The 15,676-nt window shown below is 29.6% G+C and overlaps 1 protein-coding gene across 2 annotated transcripts in view; it reads right to left on the reverse strand.

The window, feature by feature from the left end:
• The window catches only part of BRSK1_1 (Serine/threonine-protein kinase brsk1), an 83,007-nt gene that overhangs the window by 41,730 nt on the left and 25,601 nt on the right, over window positions 1-15,676 (reverse strand). For both annotated transcript variants that reach the window (XM_035730365.2, XM_051213635.1), the window contains exons 9-10: window positions 12,256-12,402; window positions 7,780-7,814 (exon numbers count right to left, since the gene is read on the reverse strand). In XM_035730365.2, the coding sequence (XP_035585660.2) occupies window positions 7,780-7,814; window positions 12,256-12,402 (182 nt within the window). The remainder of the gene's footprint in view (window positions 1-7,779; window positions 7,815-12,255; window positions 12,403-15,676) is intronic.

Consider the following 15,676-nt stretch of genomic DNA (forward strand, 5'->3'; position numbering starts at 1 on the left):
GAAATGACATAGAATTATTGTTAGCTCTAAGGAAATTTAGATGAAGGAATAGAAGTATATTTGGACAATGATAAACATTAAAATGAATGTAACTACAAGATAACTGATAGTTATGTTGTTTTTGAATAATGAGGTGAACAGACATTATGGTTGTCTAGTTTTTAGTGAAGATCGATAAAGAATGATCACAGATCACAATCATTGTAACGAGATTATAAACAAGTGAAAATGATGTCATTAGCTGATGAGTGTTTTTTTATTATTCATATAAGATGTAATACATATTGTATTCACAGGTATGAAATATATACAATTCAAATATAAAATTATAAAATTTTTGGCAGAAAAAGAACAACCGAGATATCGTTATTATTAACGAGGAATGAACTCAGTCAGTCTACATTGAGGTAATAGATGTAATTAAATTTGTGACGACAGACAATTTAGAATTATTGCTTTATACAATGCATATGCCAACAGACATTGATTTGCAATCAGTCCTAAGTATTAAGAACGAGAATAAGCAAAAAAAAGGATCAACATTATTTTTCTGAAGTAACATACACGAATATAAGCCTCGACTGAAGTGTTATTAATGTGACATTAAAAATTAAGAAAACAAATGTATGATAACACAATGGATTTAAAAGAGAACCGAAACTGAAACATCTGAACACGATAGCTGGTATCCAATAGTTGTTTTGTTCACAGAAATGTAATGCTTTTCACTTGGTTAGAGAAAATGAATAAAGACATTGAAGTTAAGAAAATTAAGTCAGCTCATGCTGAGAATAAAAGGTAGATCAACTTTCTCAGTTATTATTTATTTCAATTCAATATATATATATATTCTTGGGACAGTTTACATGTTTTTAATAATGTTGTTGACGGTATGAAACTGAAAAACAGCTATTGAAAGAGAAAACGGTCAGTGATTTTCACGACAAACAGATATACATAATTTACTTTTTCAAAACATATTTTAAGTGATTCAAACAGTGAAATAGGATGAACATGTGAAAAAAAGAAAATCTTAACATATTTTTTTAAATAATGGATAACACCATACGTAATATTAGTCACCATTTAGAGGACAGTTGTTTCTGATTTATAACGGTAGCTGACCAAGTTGATATGCGAAAACAAAACTATCCAAGAGATATATGGAAGAGAAGTTAATAGAACCAATAGCTATTGAATATAAAAGTGTCACTCATCGAAATCAAACACAACAGTTTACATAGTAAATTTCGTATTCAATATTTATTTTAAAAAATAGTACTTATTTATTCTTTTGAATACGTACGTTTGTTACTTAGACTTGGAAAAACATCAACCACTCAAAACTTTGTGGTTTACACCTTTGTTCTAATACAAATTGAAAAACATTACCGTTAGTTGTGATCACTATTAAATATCCGGTTAATTATGAAACACAAAATGGAGATATAATAATCTAGTGTTGATACTGTCGATAATTTCGCATAAAATTCCAGTTAGTTATTTGTAGATAGATATAGATTTTAAGGATAACAATTATGACTTATTGACTAACTCAATTAGTCCTATTGTTTACAATGTTGAACAAATCAAAATTCAAATGATGATCTGTAATTTATGAGACAGAAGAAAAGCTAATCGTATATTGAATCCAGACACAATAAATAAAGTGTGGAGATATTTAACAACTAAAAATCAACTTTATACAGTAATTTATTCTAGAGTATAGTACAGTTTTAAACTTAAGATAACCTTATGATGAATTAAATTATTTAGATAAGGTTATTTCCGTTTTTATTAACAGTTTTAAGAACTAACAACAAGTCTAAACATTCAAATAAAATTTATATTAATTGAACGGCCCCTAGATGATTAACAGTTTTGAGTTTAAAGTAGGATAGTTATAACGTCAATGACTGTGAAGTCAGTTCCAGTCTAAAGTGAAACACAAGTATGCATTTACCATAAGAAGCAACAGGGTAAATGATCGGATTAGTTAATAAAAGATTTGAACAATGAATTGGGATATAAATTAAACAAAACTATAGAAATATTGAGAGAAATAGAAAATTCACTTATTAAGGCAGCTATGAATTGTTAAATCACAAATAAATCTAAATAATTGAAAAATAAGGTGTAGGAAGGATTGACTGTCCTTTTGATTTTTAAAATTTTCTACTTATTTTGTAATGGATAATAACGTTGGTCGAAAATCAGGGATATCTAATTGAACAAACTCAAAACAGTGATTTTATATTTCTAGTCAAGACTATGAATTAAATTCAGCTAAATAAATATTGTAGACCAAAGAACACTACACAGCTACTTAGTGCATGTATGACAGTAGGTTATGTAAGTTATGTAATATTAACGAATAACTTGAGTTCATTTTGACTATTTAGGAATATTGAGCACCTTCATTTCTGAAGGGTATTATCCTATAATCATTCAGTCTTCCCTGTCGAGTTAAATTTAGTGCATGAATTGAGAAAACTTCGCAAACATCCCGTGCCAATAGTCCTAGACTAAACTATGAAACACCTTAAAATGTAATCAAAATTTAATAGACATAAAAACTGAAGGGTTCATCTGCGAATGATTATTTTACATCATAGTACTGATAACAAACTTTTTGAAGGTTACGGTGATAGAGAATAGTTTAAGTAAATTACGGGGTTTAAACTTCACACAATATCACTATTTATTTTACTTAACTTACTATGAACAACATTCTTTAGGACTGCATATGCTTTTCGGATGAACTGAAATAGTCAATAGAAACGGCATATACTCATTCTAAACTAGAAAAGTATGTAAATATGCTTGAAAAAATATACGGCGATAAAAGCAGTAGTAAGATAATAATCACGTATATTTTTGAAATCATCAGACCAGAAATATTCTTTACAATTAATGTTACTTTATGTCTAACTTGTTCTTTTGATCTTTATGATATTTGAATGCTTATAAAGGTTTTATTAGGTGTATTAAATTTATCCTGACGATTTATAACATAAGAGAAAGTTGTTAGTTAGCATATATATTACGCTTTAATTAAGTGCGTCAGGAATGGGAAGCAGATATAAAGGCGATGAATAGCAATTGGAAAAAACTTGAAAGGATTGCCCAGGACAAGGTTGAATCTTGGGCGACCTATGCTATTACACGAGGGGTAACAGGCGTAAGTTATTAGGTTTAATATCATTAGGCTTAACGTATAAACACACGAATTAAAAGATAGATCATTTTTTGTATCAGAGATTGTTTCCTACTTAAAAATGCAAGGAACAGTTAGTCTATAGTCTGAAGCGATTGTGATTACTCGTAAACTGAATGATTGCAATGGGAAGTAAAGTGAAATAGATTACCAGAAAGAATATGAATATTTTCTAGTCTGATTTTCTAAGTTTTTTGTCAAGATGGAAGACATATTTCACGTTAAAAGAATGCTTTTAATAAAGATTTATTTTTCTAGAGGATTAGAAATCAGTAGATAATTGATTTTTTGATTCAATTTTAATTCAGAATGGTGTAAAGATGTAAACGTTTTTTTTTTAGGTAGTGTAGTTGGATCAGGTTTCGCACAAGTCACATATCGGATATAGGAAATTTTATTCTTCTCAAGTGTTTTTTTCGCATTTTGATAATGCGTCCTTACCATTCAAATTCTATTATTAATTGATTAGCTCTGTTGACACAATGTTGTGACAACAAACAAAATTTATTTTGGAAAGTGATCGTTTCATTGATAAATTGTAAGGATTTACCTTGATGTTATAAACTACTAAATTAAAAGATTATTAATATATTACCAACGCTAATATTCGTATCTAAAACTAGTAGTCAGTGTTAGTGTAAAATGGTCAAATATTGATTAAATTAGGCAAGATTTCTGGAAAAAATATTTGTTCTCATCAGCCGTTTTCTAGTCTATCAACAAATTAGCGTTTGTTTGGCAAGAAATTTTCACTACAAAGTAAAATAGCATCCATAACTAATAAAAGATACAAAATATTGATCAATTACATTCAATGGTCTTGCACAAATATGGGTTACCTCAAGTTGATGATACGGACAATGAAATAAAAATACTAAATGTCAAAGCAATAATAGTATTCATAATGATAATGAAGACTAAACATTCACAGTATAGTTCAATAAGAAGTATGTATAAAGGAATACTGAGGTTAAATATTTTAGCGAAGATAAGATCTCCAGTGACTGACTGCTTTCTAATCACGTGACCTCCAACCAGGTAGTTTCGCCGATACGGCTAAGTCCAATAGTCAACGATTTCATAAACTGATAGCAAGTCTTAGTTTAAACAGATATTTATTATTAATGAAATCTTGGAGAAAGCGCGATAATTTTAGAGAATTTTTAAAGAAGAATGAAACAGTTATTCCTTGATCCTTGATATTGAATACTTTTTCAGCTCATCTCAATTCGTGATAAAAAATCTCTTCAAATCTATATAAAGACAGCTAAATCAAAAATATGCTTTTGTGTATACACATTTTAGAAAGAGAAAAAACCGAGTAATCAAAAAATGTTTCTGAGTATAGGGAATGAATACAAGTCATTAAAAGTATTTGTTTTGACACAACTCAACGACGCTAAAGGTCAACTTTGAGAGCCTAATTAAAATATCTAGTGAAATTGAAAAGAAACTTTCACATAAAAAAGATATAGAATATAAATAAACGATTGAAAAAATATTCACTTGTTATGTGAGATAAATATTAATCAAGTATAGTAGCGTGAAATGTTTGGTTGTTAAGTTGTACGAAAGGATAATCGATAAAATCCAATCAGAAAATATTATGGACAACTCCAAGATATATTTAAAAAAGTTTCAAGGAATAAAGCGTTTTCTGATTTGAGTAATCTGGTCTTTATTATATCTATATTTTATGCGAACTAGGTAAATGGTTACATACATAAACTCAAATCATCACTAATAAGATGTTTTTTTAAAATCACATAATTCAAACCATTATATCTGCTGTCAAAAATATAAACAAAGAAATGTCTATATTGATTACATATAACCAAATAATGATTTATATGTCAAAATTCTTTTATGCCAAAGTACATTATATTTTTCCACTGATAGAACAAAAATCGTAAAATTTAATCAAACTTGACTCGACTGTTTAAACAACATTTGAAGATAATATTAACCAAACACGGTTGAAAATATTAGTCAAATGATTGAAAAAGATTCATAACATAAAGGATATAGGGATGTTCACTTCATTTTAATCAGTAAGCTTAGTTTATAATTCTTAAGCTAAAAGTCAAACAAGTTTCTGTTTATGTCATAGTTTAAATTTATCATCCAAAATGTAACTGAGAATTCACTAATTTCATTGAAATTATGGGACAAACCACTATTAAAAATCGGGAAGCAGTGAATGGCCATTTCGTCCTAGTATGGAACTCTTCAGCAGTGAACATCCTCAAACTAGCACAATACAGTCAAAACTAGGAACTTCGGTCACGTGTGAACGCTTAACCTCTAGATCATTGAGTCGCGATCCAATGCTGTTATTGTCTAACTTCAATCAATCCACATTGTTGCGCGACCACACACTCGATAAGGCTTCGCTACACTGATTACGGATCCTTACTAGAACTCTGGGACGTTCCTCTCAAAACTAGTCGCTAGTGAGCACATGATAACTAATAGAAAGGGGTTGTGGAAATTGATAAATGTTACCGTCATTAATGACACCCAACAGTCTACATAGTCCCTTACTGAAAATCCATTAATTCCTTACTTTAGCGTCTGAGTTTGTATCCTCAGTTATGTGCTGGTGTATGCAACATTCAAGTTACATCAATTTAGTCAGAGATTTATTCTTGTTCTGATTAATGAGAACATTATGGCTAATAGACAGATCTCATCAATAAACAAAATACAAGAATTTTATGTCAAAAATTTCAAATCTAAGTGAGTAAATGGGAGTTTATAAAGTCTATGGTACCATAGAAAAAAAACCCCATTAACACCCTAAATTTCAGTGTAATTTTGTAAAACACAAATAAACATAGTACAGTACAGGATTTCCCTGTAATCAACAATACATACTTATAATGCAAACTAACAACTTGGAAAATCCATAATATATGATGTTTATGAATTGAATACCATTGATAATTTTGTTATCAATGAAAGTGATAGATCAGTGAATAAGCGTTCCTTACTTCTACAATTGTCAATTGGTAAGATTCATTCACACAGAACGAATTCAACTTAATATCTACAGAAATTCTTCAAGAATATAAAATTCCTATATGTAAACTATTTAGATTTTTCTAACCTTTAAAATACTGTGAGGAATGAAATAGAAAAGGTACGTGATGTGTAAAATATCATTTTTATACTTACTCACTAAACTAGATACATTACAAACCAGTCATCACAGTATTATCATAATTAATACTAGTTCATCAATTATAGATTTTATATATATTCAACTGCAAGCAACTGAGTTTTTCGCATTATTTATTATTATTATTTACTATAAACATATGTATATGTAGGTAGATAGATAAATAGGTACACTACCGGTCTATTGCACTTACACTATTCGATCATTTTCCCAGTTCATCCATCCCTCTTAGCTTTTTTTTCCAACTTTTTTCACGACTACTGATAATACTATGATTTGCAATATTTCTAGTTTTTATATACAGTTTGGTAATTTTATCTAGCTGTCTCTGACATGTGGTTTTGTATTTTTTTGTGTGGAGCCGATATCAATCTACACCATAATCTACACTTTGTATTTTACTGAATAAAGTGGAAAAATTAGTAATAAATATTGACGTTTTATTCTTGTTGATATTTTTCAATCAAAAGAGGAAATGTATTAATCTAAGTTAAAACTTCATATTTTTATTCGTTACATACTAGAAGTAGTACATTTAAATTATCGGTTTTTAAGAACAAAAATAATCTTAAATCTGTGATATCTCAATGTGCAAGAAATTGATTTGTTGATATCTTGCAGCTTATTGTAAATCTCTCCTTCAGAGAAAACAGAAAGAAACGAGTTGAATTAACACACATTTAAATAATACGTCGGAAACAAAACAGGATATTCTTAGTTTAATCGAAATAACTCTGATTATGTTAATCTCATGTTACTTCAGCTAAACATAATTGTTTGTGAAACATACTCGTGCATACTTCTGCGTATTTTGGTGAATATGGCAAACTAAGCAATTCGTAATATGGTGCAGATGAGTTAGATTTATGTATTAATGTTATAAGATGTGAACATATACCACAAGAGACTGAACATTTGCAATCTTTAAGATCAATAACATGAAAATTTACACACAAATAAAACACAGTTGAATATGGTTGGCTTGGATAAAATGATCCGGGTCAGATGAATGATAACGCCTTCTTTTCTCCTGAGAACAATAGTTATTAGCAATTTATGAAAAGTTTAAGTCATTCATGTTTTTTATAGTTAAGAAAACCTCTGAATGATACTGATATTATTAATCTCGATCTAGTGATCATTGAGAATAGGTTGTACTGTTATTGTTTATTCGATTTGAAAATTCTTGTGTTCTACAGAACTACTAGTTTTGATGGTGAAAACTATTTTCTATTAAGCTGTATTTGTCAGCTTTTACGTATTTATCGAGGTCAAATCAAAATCCTTTATGTGAATCAAATATAATTCAATAAACAGTAAAAAATAAAGTAGTATATTATAAGTAGTAGTATTAATTAGTAGTACTAATAAATAAACTCACCCAATGACCCACTTATGTTCTAGTACCTCCTTCAACTATTTAAAAAGGAAATCAGAAAAGACAAAAAGCATTTTGATCAGAAACGTTTAACGTAAAACCTTGAGAAGGAAGTGAAGCACATTGTACATTATTAACTTACTTATATACACATTTCAGCGTATATTAAAGGTCTCATTTGTTTGTATGATGTGACACAATGTAAGTTCAAATTTCGAGGTGACGAGATTAACATTTCGAGTTTTTTGTCAACTAGTAAAAGCTCTGAAGGAAATAAACAATATTTCATCGTATCATACAAACAACGTCCCCAACCCTAGCAATAAATTTGATTTTAATGATGTCGATAGTTTATTGTTTGATCATGACTAAATATTTTCAATCCGAGTTTAATGAGTGATTAACATTTGATTACACCATGTCACTTTTTGTCTATTAATCAACTAGCTTTTAACTAATATTTAATCAGACATTGAAATGTGTTTACAGTGTTAGATAAACAAAGTAGGAATCGATCCGACAAATCCAAAATCTTCGAAAAATGCTGCACATGTTCCTGTGAAAGGCCATGAATTCATGAACAAAGTACACACAAATAAAGATGGTCGCCTCACTTGGAGAACCATTATATCAGCCCATGGTTTAAAACTTCTGAAGTCTTTACATAGAACTACAAAAAATTCTTACAAATGACTTAAATTTCGTGATCATTACAATGTCACTCATTCACTCAGTCGAAATCCACTATTCCATTTATTTTAAAGTAAGTCAATTTACAAGATGACAACAATATTACAATTCAATAATTCTGATTAGCTTCAGCCGTGCCTACAATTATCTAAATGATAATTGTTCAATAGTTTTAAATTTACCAAAATGAAGTTCACCATAGTAAAGATTATTACTAACTTCCATTAACGTAACACCCAAGATAACCACTTCAACATGGCAGTTTTTTTAAATATATGACTTTCCGATAAGACTAGTAACAATGAACAATATTTCTCATTACTGTTTAAAACAGAGACTAAAACATACAATTATGTATGAAATAAGATATAGATGCATATTGCTCATTTTAAAACTCAAACCAATACAACTGGTACGATTTGTATAGCAAACGTAATTGTAAGCTATTTTTTGTTTTATTATACACTGGCTGCATTTTACCTTTGGTTGTACGGGCTTTTTAATATTTAATTTTGATTTTACTACACTACTTAAAACTTTATTGATTAAACTCTTCATTGTATGTTCTAAAGATTAATTCATGAAATAAAAAAGAAACATTCTTCATCTATTTATTCTATAGAACTGTTAGTAAGTTCAATTCATAAAATGTGATTTTGCAAACAATGGTTGAAAAGAATCCTCAAAATAAAATTTTCTACAAGAAAGAGAAGTATTATCAAACAACAGAAAATGTGTACAATTAATTTATGGAAGTAAAGCGGGCTGTTTAACCAAAATAAAAACGCTAAATTAATAATAAAAAGCATCCAAGAAAAATACAATCCTAAGATTATAAAGATACGTCAAGTTATGCGGCTACAGTCAATTACAATGCAATGTATATCAAACTATACTTGATCCCATTTATAATGCATAAAGAATGAAAAACAAAGGGAAGTGAAACTCTTAGGTAGATGAATAGGTAAAGGGAAGAGATAGGAAAACCGTTGCCATGACAAGACTGTTTTATTGTTGAATTCTGAAGTAACGAATAATAAATAATCCATCAGAAAACAATTAAGCTTAGTACAGCAAGGATCATTAATGTAGATAAATGCTAAAGAAACTAAAATGTTCATTTTATTAATAAAGAGAAAAGAGGAAAGAATGAAGAGAAGTGTTGGATGCATAAAAAAGGAATGAAAGTAAGCTAAAAGTAGTACAGATGATGCATAAACGACAAAACAGTTTCCAAAATTAATAGGAAAATTTCTACAGAACAGTAAACATGAAAAATGATAGTTACGTTTTCGTTTTTAATAGATACATTCATAAGGTTGGAAATAAATGGTATTATCATTCATTTATCCATTTGATATAATGTTTAGTAGTAAATCACAAGATTACCAAAGAAGGAACGTAAACAAAGCTGTATATTATACTGTATATTTCTAAGCTTCTGGGTTAAATTTCTAAGATGAATTTTTTTGAAACAATCTACAACTTCAACAGAGCATGAAAAATTAGTAACTTTTATCCTGTTCATCACAAACCTAAGTGATGTAGTATCATAAAGGTTGGAATGAGAGACTAACAGAAGCAACATGGATTTACAACTGAATTATTACACAAGTAATAACCTATCAGGTAATATTGATATTTGGTTGTAAAGAAAACACACGTCTGACTACGTACACAGTATTTAAAAGAAAAATGAACAAACATATATCACTCACTAACAAGAGAGAGATGAACACAAAATTCTGTGATTAGTTTACTTGTTAAAAACAAGTTTAAATCCATCAGTTTTTGAAATCATTGAATTAAGCGAAATAACAATTTTCACACATTTATATAACGAATAATCACCTTTTTACCAGTGGCTAACTTCGAGAGGTAAATCTCGGAGTCCTGGTGAAAAGCTGTGACCAGTAAAGCCCAAGTTTACTCACCAATGGCAATGGATGATGGTCGCGCTTTTTCGAGAACTGACAAGAATTAGAAAATGTAAATGATTGGACACAAATTCAGTGGTCTGAATGTTAAGGGCTGACTGAAAAGCCCAAAAATATTGAGTTCGATCTCCGGTGAGGCAGTGAACGTACATTATTGAACAGTCGTATACTAGAATGAAATGAAAAATCAATCTTTCCTTTTTCCAATGGTTGCCTAACTAAAGTCAGTAGGTAACGCAATTTATGTAATAAATTATTTAAACCTTCTATACTAAAAGTATATACGGTATTGCAAATTACCATCTTCCATTTTCCTCAGGTAAACGTGAATAACAAGTATCAACAGAAAAATGTGTCTCTTTATTCTTTTATTAAATACAATCAATCGAATAAAAAAGAAATAGTTTGTTTTGTTTTAGAAAACAATATAAACAAGTATTAGAAAACTACACTACGTGTAAAAAAGGCTCAAGCATGACTAATATGCTATTCAAAAGGGATGGTTCATTATAAGTAAGCATAAAAGTGAATAGGTATTAAAAATCTTACAATATAAAGTTACATTTACCAAAAAAAATCGATTTTCAAGAATACCTGGCTGTTTGGCAGTGTTTACAAGAATAATTCTTTGTAAAGAATAAGTTAAGTGTGAGTATTTTTATGTAAAGAACTTTTATTTTTTTCATACTTTATATAATAAATTACAAATGAAATAGGAAGTTTGTTCAGTAAGACAAATGTTTGTGGTACTGGGGTTCGACCCTGTCGGGATAGTTGTATACGGGCAGTGGAAAATGGTCGTATAATATTCCAAACTGATTGAAGTTAGACATAAACATCATCTGATACTAGCTCAGTGATCTAGAAGTTAAGCATTCTCGCGCGAGACAAAAGATCCTTGATTAGACTCCCAATGGTGGGTCATGGATGAGCAGTAATGGTGAGCTCCATACTAGGACAAAATAGATGTCTAGAGCTTTTTTGGTTTTCCGATAGTAATTTGACTAAAGTAAGTCCTTCATTTAAACTATGAAAATGAAGACATCATGGTCATTTGACGATTCTTCATATTTTATATGATTTTCGGTGACTAACATAGACAGTTCAATTTTCTCCACATGATATTGAATCCGCTTTAACATATTCCGTGATATTTCAAACACGAACTCATTTTGTTTAGTTTAATTCATCTGAGTTAGTTATTTCTTATTTCGATACTGAAACTTTACAACCCAAACAACATATACTTTTGTTTTATAAGCTCAGCTGAACATCACTTGGATTTGTTGGTTAAAATAAAAGTAACCTATAGAGCGAATGATTTTTTCTATAGTTCTGTAGAACATTTTTCAAAGTTGCCAACATGAAGACCGGCCAATATCTATTCATCCCAGAATCAACAATTAAATAACTCTCATTATTGAATGTATGTAAAATAAGTAGCCAACACATATTTAACCAATAATCTTTAATCATCTCTCTCTTTAATAAACATCGAAGCTTAAGTAGTATGGATCTATCAACTATATCATGCAATCCATTCAGCGATTGTATTTTCATTTCACTCTGTTGACTATACAATGTATACACATAAGATGATAAATTATCGGACCACAAAACTGTCAACATTAATTATTTCCTTAAATATATGTCTATTTACACACAGAAATATCAAATGAAAGTGGACATTTAAATGTAGAATTAAAAAAACGATAAAAATATCAAATAATATTTCAACTTAATTTCAGAAAAAGAAAGAATCAAGCAATAAGTTCATATAGATTTAAATACAAATTGTTTGTTTGTTTGTTTCTACTATAAAAATAAATAAATAAAAATCAACTAAACTTACTGTAATACGTTTACGTGTATCCACTTCAATCATAGATCTTAATAATGACTGACAATCACTTGAAACAAATGCTGGTATATGAAATACGCCTTTCTTAACCTTTTCTAATAAATTTCTTAAATTATCATCATCAAACGGTAGTGCACCCTGGTGTGGAAGAAAGAGGAAGCGTAACATAAATAATTACAGTAAGACATAAAAATATAATGAGGTGAATGATAAAGGACAAATAAAGTAATTGTACTAGAAATTGTGCGTGTACACATACACATACACCCATACAAGCAAACAATAAATGTGTTGATTTTTCTTTTACTTGAAGCAAAAACAAACAAAGAACAACGAATCGACTACACAGAAAGTCACGTACACAGTTTGGGCAAAATAAATAAAGATGATAGTTTTTCTTTGCTACAGCTGAAGAGTAATTTTCTTCGATCCATTTGAGTGTTAAACCATATATATATATTTATATATATTTCACTGAACTGTAGTATTTATGTGTGTGAACTGAAACCAACTTTATGCTGTATTATTTATTTCCGTTTCAATTTTATGCAATCAGTAAACGGAAAAATAGTAACAAATTGTTTTTTTAGAGGACGTAAGAAAATATTAGTGGTAGAATACCGATTACAGTGGGATCTGAAGGAATCATTGATTTTCAGCGTAGACGAATGTAACGAATAGATATGAAGTATGAGCTTTATAAATTTTATGAGAAATAGAGTGAATGCGACAAGCACAAGATGTTATCAAAGTTATTAAACACTTCAAAAAAGGAAATTTTTCTACAAGAGATTCTACAAAAGTCTATAATGAAATAAACTTATATATTTCCATGTTCATTAATGATAAACCATTACAAAGATAGTTGTTAGATATTCTGAAAAATTCTGGAAGTGTTAATTCATTTGTAAGTCTATAAATAAACCAGTAGTAATGTGTATATACAAACTAAAAAGTAGATCTTCTTTTCTTGATCATTTCAAACTATGATCCAGGCTGCTGAAGTTCATTGATCAAGAAAATAGGTCCAATAGAACAAAAGCAATAGTCGTTATCAAGATATCTTTAAGACTTGGCCCCGCAAGCAACACTAACGACCTATATTCAGGTGATATAACACATTCGTAATTATTTATTAGTTCTTGAGCACAGATTGCAAAATATTTCTATAACAATATCTTCAATTAAGTATAATTCTTATTTCCTTTAAATCCATGTAGAAAACACAATTAAAATAGATTTGTGAGAAACTGTAGAATAGAATTTGAACGTTAGATCATCATATGCTTGTCACTTCAAGTTTATGTAAAAATGGAAACCAGTCAAGTGAATTACTATAATTTAAAAATGTATGCTACTAAACTAGTACAAAATATAGCTCTGAAAAAGAACAAATAACTATAGATATTTAAGTGATTATAAATAATCTTAATACAGTATCAGTGGTTCCATATTGATTTTGCAATATCTAAAAAAAGTATGACGAGAGTAAGTACAAAATCACAGACAAAGAATTCGTAATAGCGTATTATAGTTCAACAACTATTTAACTTGTAATGGCAATTTTTTATTATGAGAACAAATTATTACTTATAAAGCTAGTGAATAAACTGAGAAAACAGTTCATTATTCAGATTGACTATCTTTGAATTGTAAATCGATCAAGATATTTTAGAGATTTATCACGCAAGCATAACAACAATGGATTGAGTTTTGTGATGCAACACGAAAATAAGTATTTACAGGGGAGATTTCAGTGTTTAAACACTAGACTAAAACTTATCTACACAGACGACTGGAGAGAAATTAGTGATGAGTGGTGGACTAATAGGCAACTGACTTTAATAACAATGATTGTTCGACAAAGTAAACAGTGATTCCTAATTCAGTAGGTTATTACCTGAGAATAACTAAGCCGATTTTATAATATCAAAAAACTCGAATTGTAAAACTAAACCAGAAGAAACATATATTAAATCTTTCTAATAAATTGTGTAACCAAGCCTTATATTAATCTGTATACAGACCACCACATAGGGAAAACAGGAACATGATCAGTGCATTCTAAATGGGTTAAATTGAAACTCGATAAGTATTTTTTAGATGGACATTTGAAAGGAAAAAACTGAGTGGAATTTGGAAAAAAACAATACAAATAACTTTCCCAATGCTCAACCTCTACTGACATGTTTTCTATTCACTTTACATGTAGAAAATAATTTATTCTAAAACCAATATAAATTGTGTCATTCTGACAAGTAAGTATTATTATTATTGAGATGAGAGAGAAAATATGATAGTAACCACCCAGAGTATATCGATAAAATCTAACATACATAAATACTAATTACTGGTTATTATTCAAATCATTTACGAGGAAACATGTCTATAATCCCTGTTATTGTTCTGAACTATCAACTGTTATCGTAAAAACAAAACAACTAACTGATCAATGATAAATATACTTACTAAAGTAGATAATTAAATGACAAATTACTCATAAAAGTTATGCAAAACTAAAGTTAAACAGGTTTTAGAAAATCATCACGCTGACTTGATTTAGTATTGCTTTCTTCGTATTGTTTACCAAACGAATCTAAACTTCATCCAATCGCACAAGCAAGTGGCTATCAGGACTCAGTAGCTAAGTGGATAAAGCGATGACGTTTGAAGCAAACGGTATTGGGTCCGAGTTCCAGAGTGAGCATCAACTCTGAGATGCAGATGCATCCAGCTGACGAGTGCCAAATAGGACGAAACGCGCGTCCAAAATTCCGCTTCTAGACACTATCCATCCTTGCTTATAACCACACTGACTACCTATACATATCATTGGATGCCGGCCCAGTGGTTCAGTAGGTTAAGCGTTCGCGCGCGAGACTGAAGGCCCTGAGTTCGAATCCGGCGGGCGGGATCGTGGATGCGCACTGCTGAGGAGTCCCACAATAGGATGAAACGGCCGTCCAGTGCTTCCAGGTTTTCAGTGATGGTCTAACATCAATCGGTTCATGATCTCAATCGAACTTTAACAATCTCTACAGCCACTATACTGAAATAGTTAAACCGTTCAAAATCAAATACATTGAAGAGACTCGATCACATGTAGAAGTAATATATAGACATTTTATTAAATATTTTTATGAGTTATTTCTTTATTTCACTCATGCTTACTTTAGAGGCATTGTAAGTTAAATATATTTAGGACAAACATATATTCATTTTAAAGGTTCTATGCTGTTGTATTTCCAGTTGTATAAAATAGGTTTCTATTAATCATGGAACAACTTCTCTTTGTTCATATAAAAGGTATGGTTTATTATTATGAGAAAAAATTCTTTCTATTAAGGGAAAGTATAAATATTGGATTTGTAATGTCCAGTAGTAGAGGAAATACCACTTAAAACACTTAATC

The sequence above is a fragment of the Schistosoma haematobium genome, chromosome 3 (assembly GCF_000699445.3).
Source record: "Schistosoma haematobium chromosome 3, whole genome shotgun sequence".
NCBI lineage: Eukaryota > Metazoa > Platyhelminthes > Trematoda > Strigeidida > Schistosomatidae > Schistosoma > Schistosoma haematobium.